We start from the raw sequence: 26,770 nt of genomic DNA, 5'->3' as shown, positions 1-26,770 counted from the left end.
AGTGGTGCCCAGGATACCAGGGATTTGTTTAACAACCTCGTGGTCTATAGTGTCTGCATCAGGGTACAACCAGCAGGACAGAGAAAATGTTATTACACACAAAAGGGCATTTTGGTATCACGTTTTTATTCTTCTGAGACACTTTCCTGGGGATTCTCTATTATCCATCCTTACTTCTCCTCAGTCTATCTAGTCAGATTATAGCCCTCGTCACCACAGTAACTGAGTATCTCCTCTTGAAAGCCCCCCGTTGCTGTTACCCTCACATAACCCACCAGTGCCATCCCACACATCCTCCAGAAGGGATAACTTGATTGCAACGCAAGGCAATGTCTCCTCACTTGTACTACCACACTTGTACAGGAGCCCATTTTCACTGTTCATGGTGGCCAGTATTAGGGACTGAAGGGGCTGTAGAATAGCAATATCCCTGTCGTTGGCTGTACTATGAGACAACTGCCCAAGACAGGAGTTATGTCTCTCTAATTTACCAACATATCTGAAAACATGAGTGTTTCCTCTATGCTTTATTCTTGATCTACCTCATCACTCACTCTCCCACCCACTCCCTCATTCCCACAGGCCAACTTCTGATCTTCTTTCCTCCAGCTCACAGTGACATTGCTGACCTTTGGGACTATAAATACCACTTCTTCCCATTGTCCAATACAGCACCAAGATGGACCAACTTTGATGCTCTGTAAAGAGTGGGCAGCCAAGAACTCATCATGAAGCCAATAAACAGATGACACGTGGTCTTTTTTGCTTGTACCCCTTGCTGATGGAACATTTGATCTGCCCAAAGCAGTGATAAAAGCAAAGATTTCTGCAGGAGTCCTCTGACCCCTTGCCCAATAAAATGGAGAAAACGTTCTCTCTGAAGCTCTGTCTTCTCCTTTTGCTCAGGAGGTGCCACCGCATGCAGAATGCAAAGGGGAAATCATTAATCACAGAGTCGTAGGAATTAGAGAAGAGATGGATTAGCTCATTTAATCCATCTATGCACTGTGAGGAGGCTTGCACTGCCACTGTCTGGGCTATATCTGGTCTGTCAACAAAGAGCTTCAATTAACAGAGCTGTCAATTCAGCCCCTTCCATAGCCACTTATGTCTCCTGGAAAACGTTGGAAGCATTCTGCTGAGAAACAATCCCACTGCCATGTCAAATATATTCTGAATTTCTCATCCCTTGTTCTCTATTATGAAGGGTTTTGGCATGAAAAGAATTTCTCCTTCTTAAAAATTCACTGGATCATGCTGCTTGAAAATTAGTCTACTCCTCTCTGAAACCACAATCTACTGAATGTGACATCATCCTAATTATTTCCACGGCATCAAACTGTGAGGTCACAAACAGATGACTAAGGCTTCAGATGGGGAGTAGAGAACAGGAGTGAATGAATACTTCAGAAAACAAGATCTAGCTTTCATGCAAAACTCCTTAGTAATAAAAAATAAGGGGTAGGAAATACAGTAAATATATAGACCCAAGTGCTCAGGTCCAGCTATGCTTTGCTCAGTCAAGGACCCTACACGCTAGGATAATCCTAGGGCGACTTCAGCCCCAGGCATACATTACAGCAAATAGAGAACTGCTCTAACTTACACTTACTAGTAACAGCTTCCTAAGGGCTGCACAAGCAGCCAGGAATCACGAGACTGCAGAGGCACTCCTGTCACCCCACCTCCACGACTCTTCGTATGCCTTTAATATGCCCACTTTGGCTTTGGAGGGAACCCAGGAGACGGCAGGCTGAATTGGCTCTATGCCAGCCTGGAATTCTCCTATGCAAGTTGACAGCTGAACTGCCCTGTACTGTGCCATCCGGGACCAAGAACCTGGCCGATAGTATACTGGAAATTTTTTCTTTGAAGATGTACGCGTATGTGTATATATATATATATATATATATAAACAAACTATATATATAGCATGAGGTGTCGACCATGAGGTGTCGACATCTTTTTAAAGCTTTCCTTCAGGTTGGTTAAAATAACTGCTTGTAGTCAGAGACCACATTCTGAGAAGTAATCTGGTAAATAGGTAAAACTTTTCACATCAAACAATAATGCAAATTACTTGCAGGTCCTTTTCAGTACAATTATGTTATTCTTGCCCTGAGCATAAGTGAAGTTGTCACATGGCAATGAGTTGGGACACGGGCTCAATGTGTGATTCACACACGGCAGAAAAAACACCTAAAATTAATCCACAATCTAATGGAGAAGAGTTAAAAAAATGACTAGTAATTTTGGGTGCCAATTTGAGATCCCTTAAAAGGCCTGTTTTTAAGAAGTTGTTGAGCACCAGCCTTCTTCAGCATCAAAAATTGTTAGCCACTTTAGAAAATCTTGGGTCTTTTTTCTAGGGAAAAAAATCACTAGTAATATATGTAATGGAGTCTATTCTGCGACCGGTAATTATTCACTTGCAACTGATTGACTTTTTTAAAGTTATCTTTAAGAACCCAGTTAACTGCCACAGAATTATACCGTGGTCTTTTTCTGGGATATGTTCTAGAACATAACGGCCATAGAATCTATGACCTTGTCTACACTTGCTGACACTTGTGGCAGCTAAGGCTTTCCCTGCTGCCTCCCCACTGCTGCTGGAGTCTTTCACTGAAACAGGGAAAGGCCTCAGTAGTCGAGAGGCAGAGGTACACTACACTGCTAAAAATTGCAGTGTAGACTTGGGAGACACTGCTTGGCGTGTACAGAGACATATAGGGTACATGCCCTAGGGCTCAGGCATGTAGGGATTATTGTCTATACTGCTATTTATTCCTGTGCTAACTGGGTGTGCACTGTCTGCACTATACATGTTGCTGTAAGTGTAGACCTGTCCCCTATGACACTAAAGGAAGCAGAACTGTCTAGCACTTAGAGCAAGGGGTGCCAAGAGACCGGAGTTACATTCTTAGCTCTACCACTGAGTCACCATGTGACCTTTGACAAGTCATTTAACATGTGTCTTTGTTTTTCTATTTGTAAAGTAGGCATAGTAATACTTATGGTATATTAATACTTTCTACACCTTACCTACTTCACAGGCGTGTTGTGTGGAGTAATAGTTGTGCAGTACTTTGAGATCCTTGGATGGAAGTTTCTCTATACATATGAATTATTATTAATAAACGAGGCTTGTGTTATTCTGGAATCAGTCAACCTTCATGAGATCTAAAAATCAAAATATCTAAAACCTCAGAAGGCTGATTTCTTTTCCTGAAAATTCCATTAAAACCTTTTGGAGCCAGATTCTGATTTCACACTGTATTTATACCAGAGTAACTACTTTATTTCAATGGAGTTATTCCTGACTTACACTAGTGTAAGTGAAAGCAGAATCAATCACCTAGTTCCCAGCCTTATTATTCCCCCCACATTAGGATCCCTGTGAGTGTGGATTCATTATTGATTCTCCTCATATTGATAAGAAGACTACAGAGTGCCCTGCTTTCGTAGATAACATCCTTTCTTCATGGCAACATGATTTGACATGAGAGGTACATGTAAAGTTTGGTTGCGAACAGATGTATGATCACACCATGCAGCAGAATGGACACCAAAGGGAAGATTCTGCTAATATGAAATGTGTGTGATGGGTAGGGGAAGAAGTGATATTGGGCTAATACATGAGCTACAGATTTTATCAGATAAATGACAGAACCAATCAGCCGCCTCCTTCTGCCCTCCCATACAATTTTAATAAGGCTAGCCACAAGGGAGGAAAAAGGAGACTAGGACCCTACTGAATTATTCACAGGCTTAGCTGTGTATGGCAGAGAAGTTTCTCTTATTTGTCAGTAAGCCATCGTCTCCCATTGATTTCCCCCCTCAGGATCCCTAGATGAGATTTATGTTTTTTAAACATAAACATCTGACGAAGTGGGTTGCAGCCCACGAAAGCTTATGCCTGCAGAAATTAAATTTGTTAGTCTTTAAAGTGCTACAGGACTCTGGATGTTTTTTAAAAAATATCAAAAGCTAAACAGAAGCTAAGGGCAAACTTGATAGAGACAGAGGCTGATAGAGACAGAGATGATGGAGATTTTATATATGTGACAAAGATATCAGTCAACTCTAGTGTACACCAGTGATGGAAAGAATCAAATTGGCTGTTAGAATTGTCATGATGCCCAGGTACACACACACTCAATCTCCATTAAGAATAAACTATATCTGAGCTGGCTGGAATGGCTGAGCTCTGAAGTCCCATGCGGGACAGACCTGCAGCTGATTTATGTTCCTGCTTTCTTATTCCCACATTGACGACACACTCAACCCCTGGAGGTGAGGAGGGAATAACCTGCACAGTTCAGCTGTGATCCACCAGGCCAATAGAGAAGTCACATGGATGGCCTCTGAAGACTTTCCTATCTAATCTGCCTGGGCCAGAAGGATGTTCCACTGTGATGTGAGGCTTCCAGGGTGGGAGAAATGATCAGGGCTGCATTAGCAATGCAGAGTAACCCAAAGAAAGAAATGCTATACTTGCAATGCCTGTTTTCCTTCCCTTCCCCAATAGACTCCTGTAGTGTTTTCAGTTCTTGTAACCATCAGATTATACCACCATCCCCTAAACAATCACTAAATTATGACAAATAATTCTCTATATGTATTTAAAGGGTGTAAAACACAAGAAGGGAGGAAAACGCTTGAGGGAAGGTAACTAGAAGAAATAGCATTTTTAAGGCAAACATAGGCTGGATATAAAGGAAGACCTCTGGAAAGTGAGGTCTATTAAGGTGGTGAAAAGTCTTCCACAGGCAGCAGTGGAAACGCCATCATACGGATCATTTAAAAGTGAGCTGGACAAAGCATTGGAGTACAGGGTGGGGAATAACTTACACTGATAGGGGCATGGACTAGATGACCTAATATGATCCTGTGTCTTGCCGATGCCATATAACATTCACTACCAGCAGGATCTTCACCACATGCCCTATTAGTACAAACCCTTTGCCCCAACAATTTCTCTCAAAAACAAGTCCAAATGCAACAGATGAGCTTTCTTGGGGATATTACCAACAATAGTTTCACACCGATTACCAAACAAACAGTAAAATTGGCATGCTTTACATTAGATGTATAGGACAGGAGTCAGATTTTCAGTTACACTGATATTCATGGAGAGCAAATCCACTGAGCTCCTCTCTGTCTCATTAGCTGAGATCAGAATCTGACCCAGCATTTCTATAGACCTTATTTCTTCAATTTTAATAAGAGTTTTAGGGCTAATCTACACTAGAAAAGATTTGCCAGTATAGCTATACAGGTGTAACCATGACAGAAAAGCCTCCTAGTATAGCTGATACCAACAAAACAGGGCTTTTCTTGGTATAGTCCTCCAAACAAAACAATCTATACTGGCAATAGCACATTTTTACTGGTAGGACTGTGTCTACACTAGGATTTTTGATGGTATAGAAACACTATAAAAATCATATTCCGAAGTGACATCTTTATACCAGCAAAAGTTTCTAGTGTCAGTGTGGCCTAACTTATTTAAGAACATGAAAAAGGATCAGATAAATCAAAGCAAGATTTTGAGGAAAACATACAGTTCATAGACACAAACGTGAAACAATAGCAACACAGTGGAATATTTACCACACTAGTGAGGCACTGACAACATAGCAATGCTTTTACTGGCAGATATTTAGACAAGTAATTGCACAATGATTACATGCCATTCAAGTGGATTCATTTATAAAAATTGCTAGTACGTATCTAAACACAACTGTAAGTCTTAACACGCCCTTTAACTGTCCTACAATGGAACATCAATGGAATAAATCTCTTGTGCTGTTAGAGTTAAAACCTTTCCTCTGACTTTAGCTCCAGTGTTAACCAAAATGGCAGACCAATAAGGACTTTTCTAATGGAATGCAAAACACAATGGTAAAAAATTTTGAATAAACCCTTGTAGTTCCGTGTTGGTACTGGACACATCGAGCCTGATTCTCATTTATACTCAGGCCCCTTTCTATCCTTCTGACATTGTAAAGGGGCCTTAACATGGGCATAAACTGCATTATATTTAAGACGTCTTTACACTGCCAAGTTGGTGTAAAGGGTGTGGTAGTGTACATGAGAATCAGCTCCATGCAGTAATTCATAGTCTCTTTAAAATTCAAGTTAGCTTGATGTCAATAGAGTAATTAAAATGGCAACCATTGCCTTGTGGCTCTCAGGATTTTTAAAAACACCTACATGATTCAGCTTCAAGATTTTACCGAGTCAAAGTCAGGTTAGTTGATTCCTAGTTTGTAGCCATATATCTCATAATGAGTACTGTGATATTTTATTAAGATTGTCACATGCCTTTATCTGAGCAGATCAGAAGAGCCTCACCTCCAAAATATTCTGCTATAAAGTCTGTCTGTATTGAAGCCCGGCAATATTTGCTTCTCATTGATAAACCGGTATGCATGTAATCACCTTGAAATATTTAACCAGCCAGATTTCATCTCATAAACAGTGTGGGGTGTGGCATCAGACTAGTGTATAAATAAATTGGGATATAAATCATTATAAACCAGGCATTAAATTGGTATATAAATAAAAAATTATAGAAGTCAGAGATGGAAAAGACCCATCAGATCATCCTGTTTGTACTTTGCAGTGTTCTCACCCTATGAATGCACCAGACATCACTCTTGATTAGCCAAGAGACATAGAAAAACGCCTCTCTTTCTCTCTCTCTGTCTCTCTCAAGAGAGAGAGCTAGAGAGACAGAGAGAGTGCCGCATGCATATTAATAAAGCTATATTTTGACTGGCTGAATGATTTGAAATGATTAGTGATGGTATGCTTTACCTGTCAACATCTCCACACTGCAACAGGAAGAAGTCTCTAATATTCCTATGCAGAATATCACAGATAAGGTTGGGGAAAGGGATGGTCACTTTCAATGCTGCTAAAATTCTGAGGATCTCCCTGAATGTCCTACGTTTGTTTTCAACCTTTCAAGTAAAAAGGTTCCTTCTTCTATGACATGTAGGAGAGAAAAAGGGAACCAGCCCTGGCAGCCAGGAGGTTTACAGAATCAGAGTATTCACAAATATTACACATAGAAAAATATATTAAAAAGAACATTAGTGAGGTTGAAAAGTCAAGCACTCAAAAGTTAGGAAATGCCAGAATTAGGGTTGCCTGTGCAACCTCAATCCAGCCCCTTTGTATGTAGGCTTTATGACACCATCTTTAATTACATGAACACATACTACTTTTTCTACAGGACTTCTGCCACATTCAGTGCATCACATGGACGGCACTCACTTAATGGGCAGCTATTCAATATTTTGTTTTATCCTCATTATTCAATGTGTGACCCTAGGCCTTATTTGTTGCACACTATTCAAACCCTGCTCTGAAAACAGTATTATAGAACTCAAAAGACCACCAGACCTTGAAAGACTATGGACACCTGCCAAATGACTGACCTTCCTAGTAGTCTGTCTCATCCCATATTAATAAGCAGTGCATTCAGGAATTATATGTTGTCAATCAACTGGAATTGACTGGTGTGATGATGTCATAGTTTGGCAACCATAAAGGTGAATGGGTTGATGATAGACTCCCCCAGAAAAGTTTTCTATAGTGAGCTGAAACTCAAAGTGCAAGAGGGGTAGTCAGCAAAAATACTTCAAAGACACCCTTACCCAGAATCTGCCCTTATGCAGCATAAATAACTTCAGAAGACATAGCCAAGGAGAAGACCTCACTGGGGAGCAACTATCAAAAAAGACTGTAAACACTTTGAGGAAAACAGATGTGAAAAACTAATTGAAAAGGAGGCCAAGTCTCATGCCAAGTCTTCAGTGGGAACCTTCATATTGCTATATAACGTCTGTTCATGATCTTACTCCTCATGCATCAACCTATAAAACCTCATAAGAACATGTGATGCTGTGACATCATCATTGGATATGACAGACAGCCATACACTTTATCCTTGCTTTTACAATTATCAGCTCAGGTCAGCCCAAAAGCTGAGTGGTGTTGCCTATGCATTGTCAAGGAGAAGAGATGAGTCTCTGTGGCAATCTTGGCATTTTGCTCCCTCGACTGACAGGGGCTGGAAAGGATGCAGATATGTTTAACTTCTGGGGATTGGGAAGTGAAGCCCTATGTCTTTTCTCTAGTAATACTTGCTGGCTACTGCATCAGTATCATAGGTGAGCTCCGAAAGAAGATCCATCCAGATCCCTCTTGACTTCAATGGAACTTAAGCAAGTGGTGAAGGAAATTGCAGAACCTAAAATGAGGAATAATGATAATATTCCTCTCCTTTACCTCACAGAGGCAATGTGAGGATTAGACCAGGGGTCCACGGACCACAGGTTGAAAACCACTGTTCTATGGTAACGACAACCTTTCATGAACCCTTTAGACATAGTCTGCAGACCCGCAGGGGTCTGCGGACCACAGGTTCAAAACCACTAGGTTGGACCCATTCATGCTTGTAAAGTGCTTCAAGATCCTAGCATGGAAGTTGCTATGTAAATAAAAATATTATCTCCATCTTCTGTTAATTCTTCGCTTTCTCCTGATGATTGTCCCCTCTGCCCAACACCACAATCTTCTGCTTCTGACATCACAGTAAGTTTTTTTTGCAGATGGCTTTGATGATGCCACATATATAGGATTATTATGAGCTTACATTATTAGTTTAAGGAGACGAGGCAGCTACCATTCCAATTAACATGCCAAAGCATAATGGTTCCTTTGCTCCTGACAACCGAATTGGCCACAACAGAACTATATGCTCAGTGCCAATGTCCTTAGTAGTAATGATCATGGAGGGCAGAGAAACATACAAAGGAGATGACATGGTACCAGAACTGTTTCCAAATAAACAGGATATTCTAAACATTTTTGGGATGCATCAGCTACTTATTTGTAAGTTGATTCTCTCTAAAGCAGTCTGGTGACACAATTTCTTTCCAAGCTGCTCAGGGAAAGGAGATCAGTTTCCATAGCAATTCCACAGTCACTTTGTGTCCAGATGGAACACCTGCTACATGTTCCAAAACACAGCTGTTCATCCATCACTGTTGACAGGAAAGACCTAGATGGCAGTGGCAGAAAGGCATAGTGGCAGTAGCAAGGCCTGGAGGAAAACAAACACTTTTCCCCCTTTTGACCAAGTTTATTCCAAAGTATAAATTCAGGCCTGTGATACACAGGAAGGCTGAAATAGAAGGCTTAAAATTACAGAGTTATGTCTAGTGCAGAGGGAAATGGAGCCCTGTGAAATAGAGGAACAAAGATCTTTGGAGAGAGGGAAGCATGTTTTATCTGATTCTGATCTGGGAGGCCTACATGTCTACATGTGAAACAATATGAGCTCTGGAGGGGACACACATCAGTGTTTTGGATTACAAACAGTCTGGGCTATGCGTAACATTTGCCTACGGTTTCAGCTATCACTAGGGGGGTTTGTTTTGTTTTCACAAAGAAGAAATCTTATTAGCGAGGAACATATGGCAGGAATTTGTTTGTTTTTAAGCTTTTAGATTCAAATACTTTTCTCTGTGATCTCCTGAGGCCTTCCTTTCCTGCCCTAAGCGATATGATGCAGAAGACTATTGCAAAGGATTGCCCAAAGGATTGCAGTCCTGTCTGGGGCTAAGTAACCAGAAATAGGTATGTTTGGGGTGACAGTGCTTGGAAGGCAAAGTCCTTCTAATGTCTGTACTATTTTGCTTAATGAAATGTTTTATAATAAAAATAATAATATAGAGTGTACACACACCAAAACAGTGACTAATAATATTTTCAAAGGAAGAAATAAATGAGAGTAGCACATGCAGCTGTTTAGACCAAAAGGAGTCAGCCATGGAAATGAAGGCAAAAATAAAATGTCATCATACCAGAGTAGTTGGGTTTTTTTTTAAGTATTTCCTTACCAAACAAAATTATATCAGGATACAATACTTCCTCTCCTCTCCTCCCTTTCCTACATTATTTGGCTACCTGCCCTCCTTAGAGCAGGTTTTGGGCACAAATAATGGCTTATGGCTAAAGAACAGGACTAGGGCTTAGGTTCTATTCCTTGTGTTGCCACTGACTTCTTGAATGACCTTAAGCAAGTAATTTAACCTCTTTGTGTCTCAGTTCCCCAGCTGTAAAATGGGGGCCAGGATATTCACAGGAGCGGTGTGAAGCTAAATCATTAATATTCACAAAATATGCTGAGATTCACAGATAGACGTGTAAAGTGTTGTCATAAACAGTTGTGTTGGTCTTATTCATTATTTTTTGTGGACTTAGATTAGGGCACAGAAACATAGGAGCAGCCATAACAGAGCAGACTAAGGCCAGATTTGCAAAGGTGTTTAGATGCTTAAAGATACAGAGAGGTGCCTAGCGGGGTTTCTAAAAGTATGTCAGCAAGCTAGATGCCCGACTCCCATTAGATATCTATCTGCATCTCTAGGTGCCTAAATATCTTTGACACTCTGGCCTTAATTGTCCATCTCATGGAACATGCTGTCTTCAGCATGACCAATACCCAAAAGTTGCAAAACAGATCCTAGAAACAAACCAGATTCTGTTGCTTATCACATTTCCAAAAGCTTTCTGAGGGCTCCTAATGGTATACCAGTAAGCTGGTAGTTGTTTCTGCTCCAGTGAGATGGAACCAAAGGAGTAGCTACTCCCCAGTCCCCCAAGTGCCACAAGAAGGTATTTTATATGCTGGTCCTCATTCTGCAGGAGCACTAGAGAAGGGTACAGCTGGTACACAAACTGGACACATTGTTTTCCCAAGTTGTTTCAATGGTGTGTAGAATTTGGCCTTCAAAACAACCACAGTGTTTCACACACTTTACCACTGTACACCAGACTTAGGTCTCCAGAAGTTTTCAAGAAAGGAGAAATACATAATGCCAGATCTTCAGCTGATATAAATTGGCATAACTCCAGTTACTTATACCAGCTGAGGATCTGTCCCATATAGGGTTGTCAATTAGTCGCAGTTAATGCATGCAATTAACTCAAAACAAATTAATTAGATTTAAAAAAGGCACAATTAATCGTAGTTTTAATCACACTGTTAAATAATAATAGAATACTAATTTAAATTTATTATAAATATTTTGGATGTTTTTCTACATTTTCAAATATATTGATTTCAATTACAAGACAGAATACAAAGTGTACAGTACTCACTTTATATTATTATTTTTATTACAAATATTTGCACTTTAAAAAGATAAACAAAAGAAACATTCCTTTTCAATTCACTTCATACAAGTCCACTGAGTCCTACTTCTTGTTCAGCCAATCACTAAGAGACAAGTTTGTTTACATTTATGGGAGATAATGCTGCCCGCTTCTTATTTACCTCACCTGAAAGGGAGAACAAGTATTTGCATGGCACTGTTATAGCTGGTATTGCAAGGTATTTACATGCCAGATATGCTAAACATTTGAATGCCCCTTCATGCTTTGACTCGTAGGCTCTAAAGTTTTACCTTGTTTTGTTTTTGAGTGCAGTTATATTAAAAAACTTTCTACATTTGTAAGTTGCACTTTCACAATAAAGAGATTGTACTACCGTACTTGTATATAAAGTGAGCACTGTACACTTTGTATTTGTGTTCTAATTGAAATCAATATATTTGAAAATGTAGAAAAACATCCAAAATCCATATAAGTATAAATTGGTATTTTATTATTAATAGTGCGATTAAAATTGCGATTAATCGTGACTATTTTTTTAAATTTCAAAATGAATTGCCATTTTTAAAAATCATTTGACAGTCATATGGCTGGATGTTATGGAACTTGGGCTATATCTATTATTGGATTTACCAAAAAAGGCATGATTTTAAACCAGGTTAGTTAAACCGGTGCCAGCCAAAGTGGGGACACACTTATTTTGATTAAATCAGACCTATTTTGGCTTAATTTAAGTCAACTGGGAACCGATTTAAGCTAAACCAAAGTATGCCACTACCAAACATATAGTGAGTTTAATAAAATAAATAGCACAGGGGCTACTTTCCTAACTGAATTATTTATTTTCAGACTTAATTCAATAACAACCTCCATTTAAAAAAAAAAATTAAATGAGGTTGCCAAAGATCTTTAAAATCCAGTAACCCTACTGCAGAATTCCTCTCCACCTTGCCGTGCAGTACACAGGGCCTTAACCACAGCACAGTATTTGGCAAATTATACTTACAGTACCTCAGCCGTATCACTATGCTTGGATTTTCCAGAAAGACAGCTATACATGTTAAAAGTTGATGGACAAAATGTTCTTTTCCTTCCCTCTTCTCTTCCCCTCCCAGCTATTGCAGATAGTCATTTTGTTTAATTAGATGAACATTTATCTCCTGATGGGGGAAGCTGGCAAATCTACAGTCATACTCCCTGCCATTCCTATTTAACAAGAGACTGTTGAGAGGAACTGATTGCAGGGAAGTCAAGTCCTATTTCCCTGGCTCTCACTGCCACAGGCAAATCACTTTGAAGCAAAGGGTTCCATCTCGAAAATCCCAAACAGAAATGAAAAAAGCAAATCAAAAATGAAAAGGTTGGCCCCAGCCATTCCTCTGGATCCAGCCTCCCCCATGGGTGTTTCTGGTGCATCACTCAAAGCACAGCTATAGACGTACATGCTTCGCTGTGCTGACTGCTGTCACTGGGGACCCCTGCATCAAACGAATAACCCCGCACCTTCTCCCACCCTTCAAGAAGAATGTGCTGGAGAGTCCATTGCGGCTGTCAGGCTGAGAAAAATGGGCTACTGAATACCACTAGGGACTCCTCTCTCCCTCACTCCTTCACTTAACACTCTGTTATGAGACCATGGAGAGCTGCCGCAAAGGTAGCATGAGCAATAGAATTCCTTCCGAACTCCAGTCAAAGCAATCCTCTTCTCATCTGAGGGGGAAGGGAAATCATAGCATAGTGATTCAGAGATGGCAAGGGAGAGCAACGGCTCCGACTAAGGCACAGAGTGTATTTTGGAGGAAGGTTAGAGCTAGGGTACTGAACCATACTTTTACCTCTTTTTCCTCTACCTCTCTGTAGCCACAGAATGAATAAAGCACAGGGAGCCTTAGCCCAGCCTTCTCCCACGCAGCTCTGTCACTCTCCTTCAACCCTGACTAGCAAGAACCAGCGCTGAACTTGGGAGAGGAGCTCAGTCTCCGTCTCTAGTCACTTCTTGGCTTCTCCGCTTAGTGCTAATTGTGGCGCTGGTTTCAAGGACGTGAAACTGTTTAGCAACTCACTTCCCAAGCTCCACAGGTATCTGATAACCATCACATTTGGACGCTACTGCCATGGGCTGGACTGAAGCCATGGAAAGAGAAGCAATGGAATACTTTCTCCATCCACCACAGAAATATAATCTGGCTTCTGTGGATAGTAGCTACCAAAACCAAACCCAGGATTCCTTGTGGCAGATGTGCATAGCTATAAGTGAGACTGCTACACCTGAAGTACAAGTACATGCTATTGCCTTGACTGATTCAGGGTGGGTTGGGGAAGTGGATCCATTAGAAAGAGACAATCCTGAAGATCTGTTTGCTTCTTACAGCTTTACAATTTCCTATTCTCTTTATCCTTTGCCTCTAGGACAAGAATCCTAAATGCGAACGACACAAGAGTAGGTGCTGCCCTAGGATGTCCACTGTCAAGTCATTTCTTCATAGCTGAACCATGGACCCCTGTGCTCTCAGGTATTATTTGCCCCTAAATATTTTTGTATTATTCATGTATATCACGTAATATAATAATAATTTACCTGTATGTAGTGCTCTTTAATACTTTACAGACACTTATTACATAAAAACAACGAGAGTCCTGTAGCACCTTAAAGACTAACAAATTTCTGCAGGCATAAGCTTTCATGGGCTGCAACCCACTTCGTCAGATGTAGTTATTATCAAGTAGGAATCAAGTCAGCCTCCACTGGAATGTAGCCCCCTCTGATTAACAAAGCATAGCAATACTACACACCCATTTAGGGCAGGAACTGAAGAATACTGTAGCCAGTTAAAATTGCAGAGAAAAAATAGCAGGACAGATCATAATTAATAAAGTTAAAACTTGGCCAGGACATCAACGCTAGATGTGGCTAAAACCATGAACGGTTTTGGTTTCGCAAAACATCTTTGTCAGAGTTTTGGTTTTGCACAGCCAAAATCTGGGGTGGTTCAGAACTAGGTCCAATTTATCAGAATCCCCAAAAGTTTCCGAAGGGTGATGGATAAATGAGACAAGTCTGACATAAACACCTCCTTTCTTACAAAAAGGGACATGAGATCTTTAAGGAGCACAAGTGATCAGGGCCTTGATTTTATGTCTCATCTAGAAAAGAGAAACTACAGCCGCACAGGACTCCTTAGCACCATGCTAGGGCACTGGTTCAGTATTGACTTTGGCCTTGTCTACACTAAACATACTTTTTCTTTTTTACAAATCAGGTATTGGCAGGGTTTAGGGCAGGGGTGGGGAACCTCCGGCCCGCGGGCCGGATTCGGCCCGCGAAAGAATTTGATCCGGCCCGCGGGCGGGCGGGCGGGAAGTGCGCGCCGCCGAAACCCTGCCGCCGTCTGCCCATTTTCGGCGGCGGCGGGAGCTCGGAGGTGGTTACTGGCCCACGGCACCCCGCGGACACTGTAAAACCGCGCCGCCGAAAAGACGGAAACGGCGGCGGCATTTTGGCGGCGGGGGGGGTGGAGTCGGCGGCGGCGCGGTTCCGTGGGGGGCCGTTTGCGCCTTTTCGGCGGCGGCGGGGGGAATTCGGCGGCGGAATCGGTGACATGGCCCGCGAATGGAGGTAGCAATATCAAAATGGCCCTTGACAGGGAAAAGGTTCCCCACCCCTGGTTTAGGGCATGCTTTTTCAAATCTAAAGCCTTGTCTACAATACAAAGTTTTGTCAACAAAAGTCAGCTTTCGTCGACAAAACAGTGGAGGGGCGTGCACTTCAGTGCTACTGCTACCAACAAAACTCTTACTTTGCCAACCAAATAAAACCACCTCGACTAGAGGCATAGAACTTTTTGCGGAAAAGTTAGATCGACAAAGTGTCAGTGTAGACGCTGCGCTTGGTTATGTCACTGTAAATGGCCGCAAGGAGGTGTCCCACAATGCCCATCCTGACCAATCTGGTCAACAGTTTGAACTCCCCTGCCCTGCACCCAGGTACACAGGCATCCACCCCTCCCCTTTTAAAAGACTGGGAATTTTTGAAATTCCATTTCCTGTTTGTTCAGCATGGAGCGCCCACATCGCATCTCCCCAGCTTACAACGGTGGCTCCACACAACAAATGCTGTCCTGCTTGGAGCGCACCAGAGTTGGATCTGCTGGCTCTGTGGGGAGAGGAGGCTGTGCAGTCGCAGCTCTGCTGCAGCCGTAGGAACTTCGATACCTACGGGCAGATTTCTCGTGGTATGTTGGATAAGGGCTACGAACGGGACATGCATCAGTGCCATGCAGAGATAAAGGAGCTGAGGCAGGCACACTAGAAGGTGAGGGAGTCGAACCGTCCCTCTGGTGCTCTGCTGAAGACCTGCCACTTTTATAAGGAGCTGGACGCCATCCTCAGCGACAACCCCAGCTCCACTGCCAAGAGACCCATGGATACTTGGGGCGGGGAGGGCTGGAATCTGCAGCCAGAGGACTCAACCCTGAGGACAAAGTGGTGGACAAGGAAGTGGAGTTGGAGGACGAGATGGGACAGGCGACAGAGTCATCTAATACAGTGGCGAGCCAGGACCTCTTCTCAACCCCAGAGGGTTCGAGCCGGTCCCAACACTTCAGCTCTGGCACACACAATGCAGGAGATGGGAGCCCTGGTAAGTGATGATTTTGAGTTGATACTGCTCAGTGACATGAGGTAGAGCTGTCCTTTTTTTTCTTATATGCTAGAAGTAGGTTAAGGAATAAAAATGTATAGGACTAGCTGCGTTTGTATGTGCTTCATATTCTCCTGTGCAGTAATGCGGTGGGGAGGAACAGTATATTAATACATAACAAGATTTCATGGGAATCCTCCAGAAAGATCTCTGGGAAACTTTCCTGGAGGTACTCGCCAATCCTCTGCCAAAAGTTCCTTGGCAGAGCTGTTTTGTTCTTTCCCCCATTGAAGGAAACTTTCCTATGCCAATCGGTAATCACTAGTGCAGGGACCAAAGCGGCACACAGGTGAACTATATATGGAGCTCGTCTGAAGCTACGCGCATGCAAGAGATGCACCCTTGCATCCTTGCTTACCCTCAGAAGTGAGATATCAGCTTCTGTGACCCCTGCCTGTAGAAAACGTTGGCAGGATTTACAATCTTGGCCCTAGTCGTTTGCAGTGATCCCCTTAGAAAACCACCAACACCCTTTATCTCATCTTGAATGCCCCCACCTCCACCCCGAGTCAAACTCACCATGTTTTGGGCATTTGCTGAGCTGTGTGCTTGTCAGGGAACAGTAAAATAGTATTTTACTATTATGATTTGATCCTGTGAGTGCACTAACAGTCAAGCTCCTGTTTATTGTTTCTTGTGCTTCTGCAGATGTGGCCTTCAGGAGAACCCCCTACACACTGGCAGAGCACATCCCCCAGCTAAGGAAGTGACCCAGAGGAGCAAGGAGGACATATTTTGGGAGGTGCTCCAAACCTCTCAAGAGGCAGAACAAGAACAGAGGGCATGAAGAGAGACAGTTTCAGAAAATATGAAAATAGACAGGGAGGAGAGGAAGCAGGAGCAGGAGTGAATTTTAGTGGACCAGGAATGGATGATAAAAGTGATGGAGGAGCAAACAGAGATGCTGAAGTCCCTAATTGCACAGCAGGCAGAATTCATGCGTGCTCACGCCCCCGCCCCAATGCAGCCCATACAGAACCGCTTGCCATGCCCTCCCCAAACTCCTCCCACACATTCCTTGCATCTTCCTGACCCTTTGCAATACCCCATTCTCTCCACTCCTTCAGACAGCTTCCAAAATGATAGCTAGAGTTATACACAGCTGTGAGTGCCTCCATTGGGAGGCTGCCCTACAGTATTATCTCCCTTTCAATCAAGCGTTTTCTGTGTGCGGTTTGTTGCTATTTAATAAAAAAATATTCTCTGAAAGAAAATTAATCTTCATTTGTCTCCTACACAGGGAGGTTGCTGCTGGAATTAATACACAGTGGCAACTGGCACATTTGTACACTACAAATCACGGTCAGTATGCAGTCATCAAAATTTACATGCAAGGCGGCAAGTTAACAAAGCATCGCAGAATGCTTTACAGAAAGACACATTACTAGTCCTCATTGTCAAAATGGTTCCTCAAAGCCTCCCTGATTCGACTAGCCCCCCGTTGTGCTTCCATAATAGCTCTGGTATCTGGCTGCTCAAAATCAGCCACTAGACAATCCTCCTCCATGAGCTTCCCCTGGGAAAACGTTTCACCCTTAGCCTCACAAATATTATGCAGCACACAGCATGCTGCTATGACCACAGGAATATTTTCCTCATTTAGATCTAATCTGCCATAAAGGCAGCACCAGTGAGCTTTTAATCTGCCAAATGCACATTCAATGGTCATTCTGCACCTGCTCAGCCTATTGTTGAAGAGCTCCTGGCTGCTGTCCAGGTTTCTTCATGAGCCATGGGAGTAAGGAGTATGCCAGGTCTCCCAGGATCACTATCGGCATTTCAACATCCCCACATTGGAATCTTGTGGTCTGGAAAAAAAGCCCCTGCTTGCAGCTTTCTGAAAAAACCAGTGTTCCTGACAATGTGAGCGTCATGCACCTTCCCTAAACACTCCACGCTGATATCAGTGAAATGACCCCAGTAATCCACAAGTGCCTGGAATACCATAGAGAAGCACCTCTTTCTATTAATGTACTCTGTTGCATGATGGTCCAGGATCAAAACTGGGATATGCGTGCCATCTATCACCCTGCCGCAGTTAGGGAATCCCATTGCTACAAAACCATCCACTAGTTCACGCATATTTCCAAGAGGCACAGTCCTTCGTAGCAGGATGCAATTAATGGCCCTGCACACTTGTGTTAATACAACCCCAGCAGTGGAATTCCTGATTCCAAACTGATTTGCAACTGACTGGTAACAGTCTGGAGTTGCCAGCTTCCATGTAGTGATTGCTATGTGCTTCTCCACCGAGAGGGCAGCTCTCATTTTCATGTCCTTGCGGCACAGTGCAGGGGCGAGCTCTGCACATAATTCCAGGAAGATGGATTTACATATCCTCAAGTTCTGTAGCCACTGCTCTTCATCCTATACATGCATCACAATATGATCCCACCACTCAGTACTCGTTTCCTGAACCCGGTACTGATGGTCCACTGTAGCAAGCTGTTCTATGAATGCCAAAAGTAATCTGTTCTTGTTTCTTTCCCTGGCACACAGCAGGGCAGGCACCAGGGATTCCTATTCAGATTCAGAGCTCAGGAGTTACTGCATGATCAGCCATGTTGTGTTCATAATAATGACCACAACAGAAGACAGCAGTGCAGGATCCATCCTTTCCGGCAGAGATGGTGCATGCACAGTAAACGGGCTGTTGAAAAATGGTACAAAATGCAATCGGAAGCCTATGGAATGATGGGACAGAAAAAACTGCATCATGGGAGGTTGAGCCTGCACCCATGATGCACTGCGAACCACTACACCTTCCCACAACTCCTAGCTGCAGAAGGTGGTGAGTTGCACAATGGGATAGTACCTAGGAGGTGGTGGAATCTCCATCCTTAGAGGTTTTTAAGGTCCGGGTTGACAAAGCCCTGGCTGGGATGATTTAGTTGGAGTTGGTCCTGCTTTGAGCAGGGGGTTGGACTAGATGACCTCCTGAGGTCCTTTCCAACCCTAATCTTCTATGCCATCAGTGCACTGCTCTCACTGCCAATGCTAGAGCAGCAACTGTGGACGTGCTTTGCCAACAGAAGGAGCATTGTGTGAACATATGCAAGCGATGCAATTAAAGCAGTTTATAATCGGCGGTATAACCTGAGTCGACAAAACCCTGTAGTGTAAACAAAGCCTAAGTGTATGTTTATACTGCCTGATTGCAGCTTGTGTAGACATATCTGAGCTAGCTTTAATCTAGCAAGCTTAGATATCAGAGCCGTGACGCTGTGGTAGCATGTGCTTTAGTGCGAGCTGTACACGCCCGCTTGGAAACCTGGGTAGTTACTCACAGAGCTAGCCTACACTGCTGCAGCTTCACCGTTCCAGTACCTGAACATGCTAGATTAAAGTTACCTCAGGAATGTCTATTCAAGGTACAGTCACACCCCTTGATTGCAGTACAGACATACCCTCAGAGGGAACAGTGCCTCGGAATCTCCAATCCATTTTCTGGTCTCTCAAAACGTTTGATTTGCAAAGGCTTATACTCCTAAGAGATTAATAGGATATCTATAGATCTCTGGCTTTGGTATGTTAGTGAGGTTGGTTGTTTTCTGGCTTGCCAAGTTCCTATTAACCCAGGGTTCACTGCTGTCCTCTTGAAAAATTAAATCATTCTCCCAGCTACACTGGCAAAGGAAACATTAAAAATTGAGTATGTCCACCAGGCCAAAGGTAAACACAAAGTATAAGCCCAAATATTGTTAGGGCTGTAACTCTACTAATCAGATAAGTTCTATGCCTATTGTCACCATAGCCCTTTGAGGATCTCAGCCAGTAGGTGTAGGTAGGATAAAGAAGAGGGGACTCCGTCAATCCATCCTCATTCGCATGGACAACAACATCTTTAATGAAGGCCTGCCCCGTACCTGCTATGGCCTGTGTATCCCATACAGCTGCGAGAACCAGAATTGGAAGTTGTGACATGGATGAAACTAGCATAGCTGTATGATATATTGTCCATGGGTATGGAGGGGGATATGGGCAGAGGGTTTGTGTGAGTAAACTTATTGTGCTGTCCTTTGCCTAAGCTAGTGACCACCTTATGAAGATTCCAGAAGCTCTTTGAAGAGGGAATGCCTCCTGCAGCCCAAAAAGAGATTAAAAGAAGATTGCTAATGAAAGCTGTCCTAGCCATCTCCCTCCTTTAAAACGGAGAGGTGGTCAATGAATAAGGTAGCAAGCCGCAAAACACACCTGCCTCTACGTAGTAAAATATACATATGACATCAGTTCATTTTTAAATACAGTGACCTTTCAGACCCTCCAATGGCTATGCATTAACCCCATAAAGCTAAAGCCACTGCATAAGACAAATCGATCTATAGACAACACAGATTTATCAAGGGGTGCCTCTCCTTCCCCATCTTTGTTGAGAGGGACACAGATTCATACCTCAGTCAGATATAGCTATCTACCTACACTTATCTGATTCATAAAGCATCAAAAAAATCTAGGTCAGGAATATGCACACATGCATGCGCGTGCCCACACACACACTCTCCCTGTACTTTCCACAGTAAGGAAATAAACAACAGTCTCACCCTGAAAGTGCCTCAGACCAAATCGGATATGTAAATGTGTAAACACTCTGTGTCTAGACTGCCACTTCAGAGACTGGAAAATGTGCTACTAAAGATTCCAGTCAGCTGCTGACACTTTGCATTCTCTCACGGAGCTTAGCACGAGAACAGAAAGGGGGAAGCACTCCAAGGGACCAATATGACCAGACATGTCAGCAATTACACTTCAGTTGAAAGAAAATACACGTACAACCTCACAATAACCCATAACCCTAAACATTGCTTAGTTAAAAGATGTCTTTAAAAAAAAAACAACCAATAATTCCTGCCTTAATTTGTGAGATTCCCAGAAGGTGGTGATAGAAGATAATCACTGCTGCTCAAAATAGAGTAGAATTTCCAAAGTACAACACACAATCCAATTATATATATATATACACACATACACACACACATACACACACACACACTCCAATAAAATCATCAGGAAATTTAAAATAGGAAAACTTTAACACCTTCAAGAATTTCCTTAAAATTTGTCTGTATTTGACTAGCTGAATCCTGAAGCATCAGATGGGGAAGGACTGACATATCCATAAAGAAAGATGGAGGCCCAGAACTCTTCCACCTCGGTGCAAGCAGTTAGCAGCTGCTTGAAATTTACAGGGGATGGAAGTGAGGGACAATGATTTTGGGGCCAGATATTAAGAGGTACTGAGCCCCCACAACTCATGTTAGAGTCCATATTTGAGAAACAAGTAAGGCCCCTGACATTCTTCTGGCTTTGAGCGCCCCATTCACTCAAGTACAATGATGTGGCTGTTGTTTTCAAGTGCCCCTCCCAGTCTGTGGGAAGGCTGGGCTCAGTGAAAAATTGTTTCCCATGTCCCTAAGGCCAGACTCTGTCTGATGCTTCAGGGTCCAGATAGTCAAATATAGATAAATTTTAACGAAATTCTTGAAGGTATTGCACTCCTGTTAGCATCTTCCCTCTCATGTGAAATCCTAATTTTTCCATTTTGTCAGTGAAAACCCTTTGTCCATCTCCAAGTCCATAAGGAGGAAGAGAATCTATAAGCCAATCCAGCATCTCCAGGCAACTCCTCCCTATCATGTCTTATTGCTTTAGTCACTGCTACAAGTTGGTGGTCAATAGCCACCAGAAGCCAGGATTCTTCCCTATGCCTTTAAACAGCAACATATCTCTTCCCAGACTCTCAAAGGCAAGCAGCGTCACTGAACAGTGCCTCCCACCCAAGAGGCGGGGGAGGGAGATAGAACCACATATTCTATGAGAGAACCCACCAATTTCTGCTATTTGCTAGTACTGAATTACAGCTGGAAGCTGAAAATTCTGCAGCAGCATGAAATGCATGGAAAAAATGCAAATGCAAAAGATTTTATTGAAATAAAAATTACAAATATTGATTATTTTATTCATGTTCATATTTAATTCAATACTAACCTCTGCATATGAATGTTTTTCCCTCACACATTTCATGCTTTCATGCTAAAGCAAAATTTCCAGTCAGCCAAAGAGCTGTGGGTACTAGCAGCAAATTGGCTTATCTGCCATGAAGACTATCCACACATGAGATGTCTCTGATTGGGTTGTCTGTCAAAGTCCCAATTCACATTTACTGATTACTACCGCCCTTTGTGTGCACACTAGGGGAAAGAAAGAAAAAAGAGGGAGACACTTACGCAAGGCATGCCATTCATCCTGGCGGATTGTCTTGGTGATGTTGTAGGTGAGGTTCTTGGGAATTGTTGCTGAGGAGTAGTGGTACTTGATGTACGTGCACTGATCAATTGCTCCTGGGAAGGGCAAAAAGAAAAAGAAATAAAATGTTAAACAAGAGGAATGTGCTCTCCCAGCCAAGACCCTTTACTACCAGAAAACAAAGAGGGGGAGTCAAATTAACTCATTGGGAAACTCCATTGACTCTAGTGGGGTTGTTAGAGCTGTCTTTGACTCACTAAGTCTATCCCACTTAAGATGTGGATGGCACACTTTGTTGAGCTGTCCCTCAGTAATAAAAAGCATAGCACAGCAGACACAATATACATATTTATAAAAAAAACAATTCTCAAGTGATTTTTCCCCTGGGGAGATGAACAAGATAGAGAGTACCACACAATACAGATGATTGTCATGCAGCTTAAAGTTCCACTGGAAGGTGCTCAGATATCACGATGACTATGGTATAAAAACCAGAATAGAAAAGAACGGAAGCAGAATGCAGTGACATCATATGATGACCAAAAAATGACAAACGAAACTCAGACATGAATGTCTGGCATTGTACCCTGTTTATCATGTAGCTGAGATTTCATCTACAGTCTATGGAAGGCAGCCATTTGTGACACTACTTTTTTGTTTGATTTCATGGTGGAGATACAACATTTCCTTTTTATAGCCATTCCCCTCTCCCCACAACAATCCCTACTCAAGCTTTGGTCTCCTGAGGAACCTCTCAGGGAAGGTAACGCCCATGGAAGCAATGGGTTTGCTTTAGCCACAGGCTCCCCACCACTGATGCCTTAGCCAATGCTTGCTTCTGATCAGAAACACATAGAAATTCAATGATGCAAGGAGGGTTTCCGATATCCCTTTCTCTTGCACCCCTACCAACATTTCTTTCATCAGACCGTCTTGCCAAGCAATTAGGGTCTGATCCAAAGCTAACTGAAGTCAACTTTCCATTGACTTCAGTGAGATTTGGATCAGGTCCTTAATAAATAAGTAGGCGTTCTCAGTGTGCTGGCTATGCTCAGTTTACCATTAGGAAGAGAGAGAGACAGACACAGACTTTGCTAACTGTTGTTCTCTGACTGATACATCAATAAAACAAATGAGAAAATGATGCAACCCCATACTGGGGCCAGAAATGGAGCACCCACCATGAGCATCAACACAAAAGACATTAGTACATGATGTCAAGAGTCCTGCCTCTCAGCTGCAAAAGAATTAAATGTGTGTTCAACATTCGCCTCTGGAAATCTAGATTTCAAGCTGCCTCAGGTCATAAATGTTACTTGGCACATACTGAAACAATGCACCATGGATTCACAGTGTGAGTAAAACGTAATGCAACAAAATTATTAGTTACAACCCAGACTGTTAGCATCTTCTGAAGTTAGTGCAGCACAAACATTGGAGGTCCTCGCTGTTTGCTTTTCTTAAGTGTTCTTAGCATTCTGCCTTTGACAGCAATTAGATTAGACAAAGCCAAATATTATAGGGAAAAAGGCAAAATATTTACATATGTATCCGCCTGCCCTGACAGCGTGATGGGTTTCTGTGTGTGCCTGCACCATCTGGGCACCAAATGTACGCCCAGAATGAAAGTTTCAAACCAAGAATAGTATTTAAAAAAAGCAAGCTACTGTGGAAAGATTTTCTTTTTTAAATTGCAGCCTTCCTAGTGATGAACTTAATGTCTTCATGCTAGTTTGGAAAAACATTCTATCCACTTTTGCTCAGCTATATTCATGGTTCAGAAGCTGTGGCAGAAAGATGGAAATTGCTTATTTGTCTGGAAATAATCTTCATGTTATCAGATACCTGTCCAGAGAGAGCACTTGCCTAGAGCAGCAGCAAAGAACACAGAGTCACACATTTAAAAAAAGGATATTATTCCATTTATTAATATTTTTAAAGTAATACAATCAACACTAATGGGCTATGGTAACTTCCTGTGAGGTGCTGAGCACCCTCCATTCCCATTCCAGTCATTGAGAGTTAAGGGCTCTCAGCTCCTTGCAGCATCAAACCCTAAGGCAAACAAGAAACTATGACCTCAGTTAAGGGCAGCACTTAAACACATGTTTAAATCCCATTGGTGACAATGGGACTTAAGCACATGCTTAAGTCTTGTCCTGAACAGGGATGTGTTCCTCAACAAAGGCCTGTGGTTGCAATGGTAATTGTTTAACTAAGATATATAGCATTTGTGATGAAAATAAATTTGGCAGTAGTTAGGCAAGCAGAATATCATATCAGTAAATTCCTCCTGTGCCTACTGAACTTAAAACACTACAGAGAATGTAGTTCAGAATATGTCAGAGCCACACTTGATTAACTGCCCAACACACCTGAATTATTTCAGACTATACAACACTGACAACTGGTGGAACACACTCCCTACGGAAAGGATGTACAACTGTGATTGCCTTCTACTGATTGTCACTAACAGACATTTGCAATGTTGTAGTCATGGTGGTCCCAGGATATTACAGAGACAAGGTTGCTCTCAGTGGTGGCGGATGACAGAACAAGGAGCAATGGTCTCAAGTCGCAGTGGGGGAGGTGTATGTTGGATATGAGGAAAACCTTTTTCACTAGGACGGTGGTGAAGCACTGGAATGGGTTACCTAGGGAGGTGGTGGAATCTCCATCCTTAGAGGTTTTTAAAACCCAGCTTGACAAAGCTCTGGTTGGGGTGATTTAGTTGGGGTTGGTCCCACTTTGAACAGGGGGTTGGGAGTAGATGGCCTCCTGAGGTCTCTTCCAACCCTAATCTTCTAGGATTCTAAGGTGGGTGAGGTAATATCTTTTATTGGACCAATTTCTGTTGGTGAAAGAGAGAAGCTTTCAAGCTACAGATCTCTACTTCAGGTCCTACAGACAGGGCAGATGAGCTGAAACAAGTACACTCAAGGTTTCCTGGTCACATTTACAAAAAGTTTCCTGTAGCCAGAGACAAACTCAAGTTGTCATTCTGATGTTGTTTGCACAAGTGTAGATTTAAAGTAACTCCACTGCAGTCAATGGAACTGCACTGGTGTGAAACTGGTGAGAGAGGAGAATTACCCCCTACACTTCCAAAAGGGTTTCCTTTGTCCAAGTTTCTAAACAAGGTCAACATAAAGATGACTTTGTGAAGCCAATGTTTAAGTGCTTCACAAGAGAGATTGCTCCCTTCACCCTCCCCCCCCAGAGGGTCTAGCTCCTGTGTAAACTGGCTCCAAGTCCTCTGAGTACATCCCTTCTCTAGTGACATCATTTACTACAGCTGGGCCCAGAATGATTTTCCTCATGGAAGGCTCCCTGAAAATCTCGGCACTCATGAGGGCACACAACTGTGCTTTTCTTATTTTCAGAGACAAAAGAGACTTAGCCCTCTCTTTTCCATCCACTGAGTGCAGCGTCTCCACTCCATCCCTTGACACATAAAGATTTAATATTGCTACAGCTCATGGAGATTCACATTTAGTTCAAATGACTGAGGCCAATGTCTGTGGGGGAAAAAAAATCATACTGAGAGCTCTCTTTTTCAACAATCTTGAAATCTGTGCAGCATAACTGAACAGTATCGACGGCCACTATAAAGACAATATGACCTCAGAACCGTTAAATTTGGAGATGTAGTACATCCCACGTTCCCCTTGTGGAGGGGAACTCCCTGCTGGCATAAACACAAAGGAGGCAGCTGATGTGCCAGTTACCTCCCCCCTCATTCCCCAGGCAAAGGTAGGACTCAGGGAAGGGGTGTGTCAAGGGCCTGAGCAGAGCAGCACTTGACTACACCAATCTTCCACAGTAGCATAAGTCAGAGCAGCCCATAGGCTGATGTCAAGATTTCTGCCTCCTGGCTCCAAAAGGGTAAAATATGCTTTCACCTTTTGCCTCTGGAAAACTAGGTTTCAAGCTGCCTCAGGTCATAAATGTTACTTGGCATGAACTGAAATGATGCACCGTGGATTCACAGTGTGAGTAAAATGTTATGCAATAAAGTTATTAGTGACAACCCAGATTGTTAGCATCTTCCAAAGTTAGTGCAGCACAAACATTGGAAGTCCTCACCGTTTGCTTTTCGTTCTTACTGCTCCACCCACATGGCTCACTTCCACTCCCATTCTCCATGTAGCTCTACTGTCTTTCCATAATAACTTCCTTGCTCCACAAATGTTTACAAGGAGAATCATCTAGGGGGACCAGATAACAAGTGTGAAAAATCTGGACAGGGGTAAGGGAATAATAGGCACCTATATAAGACAAAGCCCTAAATATTGGGACTGCCCCTATAAAATCAGGGCATCTGGTCACCCTAGAATCATCACACAATGGCATGGCAGGGATACCACCTGTACACCTTGGCTCACCTCTCTCTCTTCTATTTTCAAAGCATATTCCAATATTGTGGTCTCAGTCCAAGTGCTAGTGAACCTGCGCCCCCATTATCTGACCTGCCCTTTAAGTGTCACACCTGCTGGCAGTGTCAGCAGAGAGACCAATGATGGGCATGGGGAATAAACTGTCCTCTCGCCTCATAGAGGCAGTAAAGAAAGGTGTTGAGGCACATTAGTAGAGATGCTCACACTGCTGTTGTCCATGATGAATCTGTTCCGAGGA

At 42.7% G+C, this 26,770-nt stretch overlaps 1 protein-coding gene across 5 annotated transcripts in view; it reads right to left on the bottom strand.

Annotated features, from left to right (window-relative positions):
• LOC137145367 (transmembrane protein 178B) overlaps positions 1-26,770 on the bottom strand; it is a 228,043-nt gene that overhangs the window by 178,205 nt on the left and 23,068 nt on the right. For all 5 annotated transcript variants that reach the window (XR_010917638.1, XR_010917639.1, XR_010917637.1 and 2 more), the window contains exon 2: positions 22,117-22,230. Coding sequence is in view for 2 of the 5 variants with exons in the window: in XM_067536059.1 (XP_067392160.1) it covers positions 22,117-22,230 (114 nt within the window). In the remaining 3 variants the exon portion in view is untranslated. The remainder of the gene's footprint in view (positions 1-22,116; positions 22,231-26,770) is intronic.

This window comes from Emydura macquarii, unplaced genomic scaffold, assembly GCF_026122565.2.
Source record: "Emydura macquarii macquarii isolate MOO-44397 ecotype Brisbane River unplaced genomic scaffold, CSIRO-AGI_Emac_v2 contig_3530, whole genome shotgun sequence".
Taxonomy (NCBI): Eukaryota; Metazoa; Chordata; order Testudines; family Chelidae; genus Emydura; species Emydura macquarii.
This window is presented reverse-complemented; position numbering and strand designations above follow the sequence as displayed.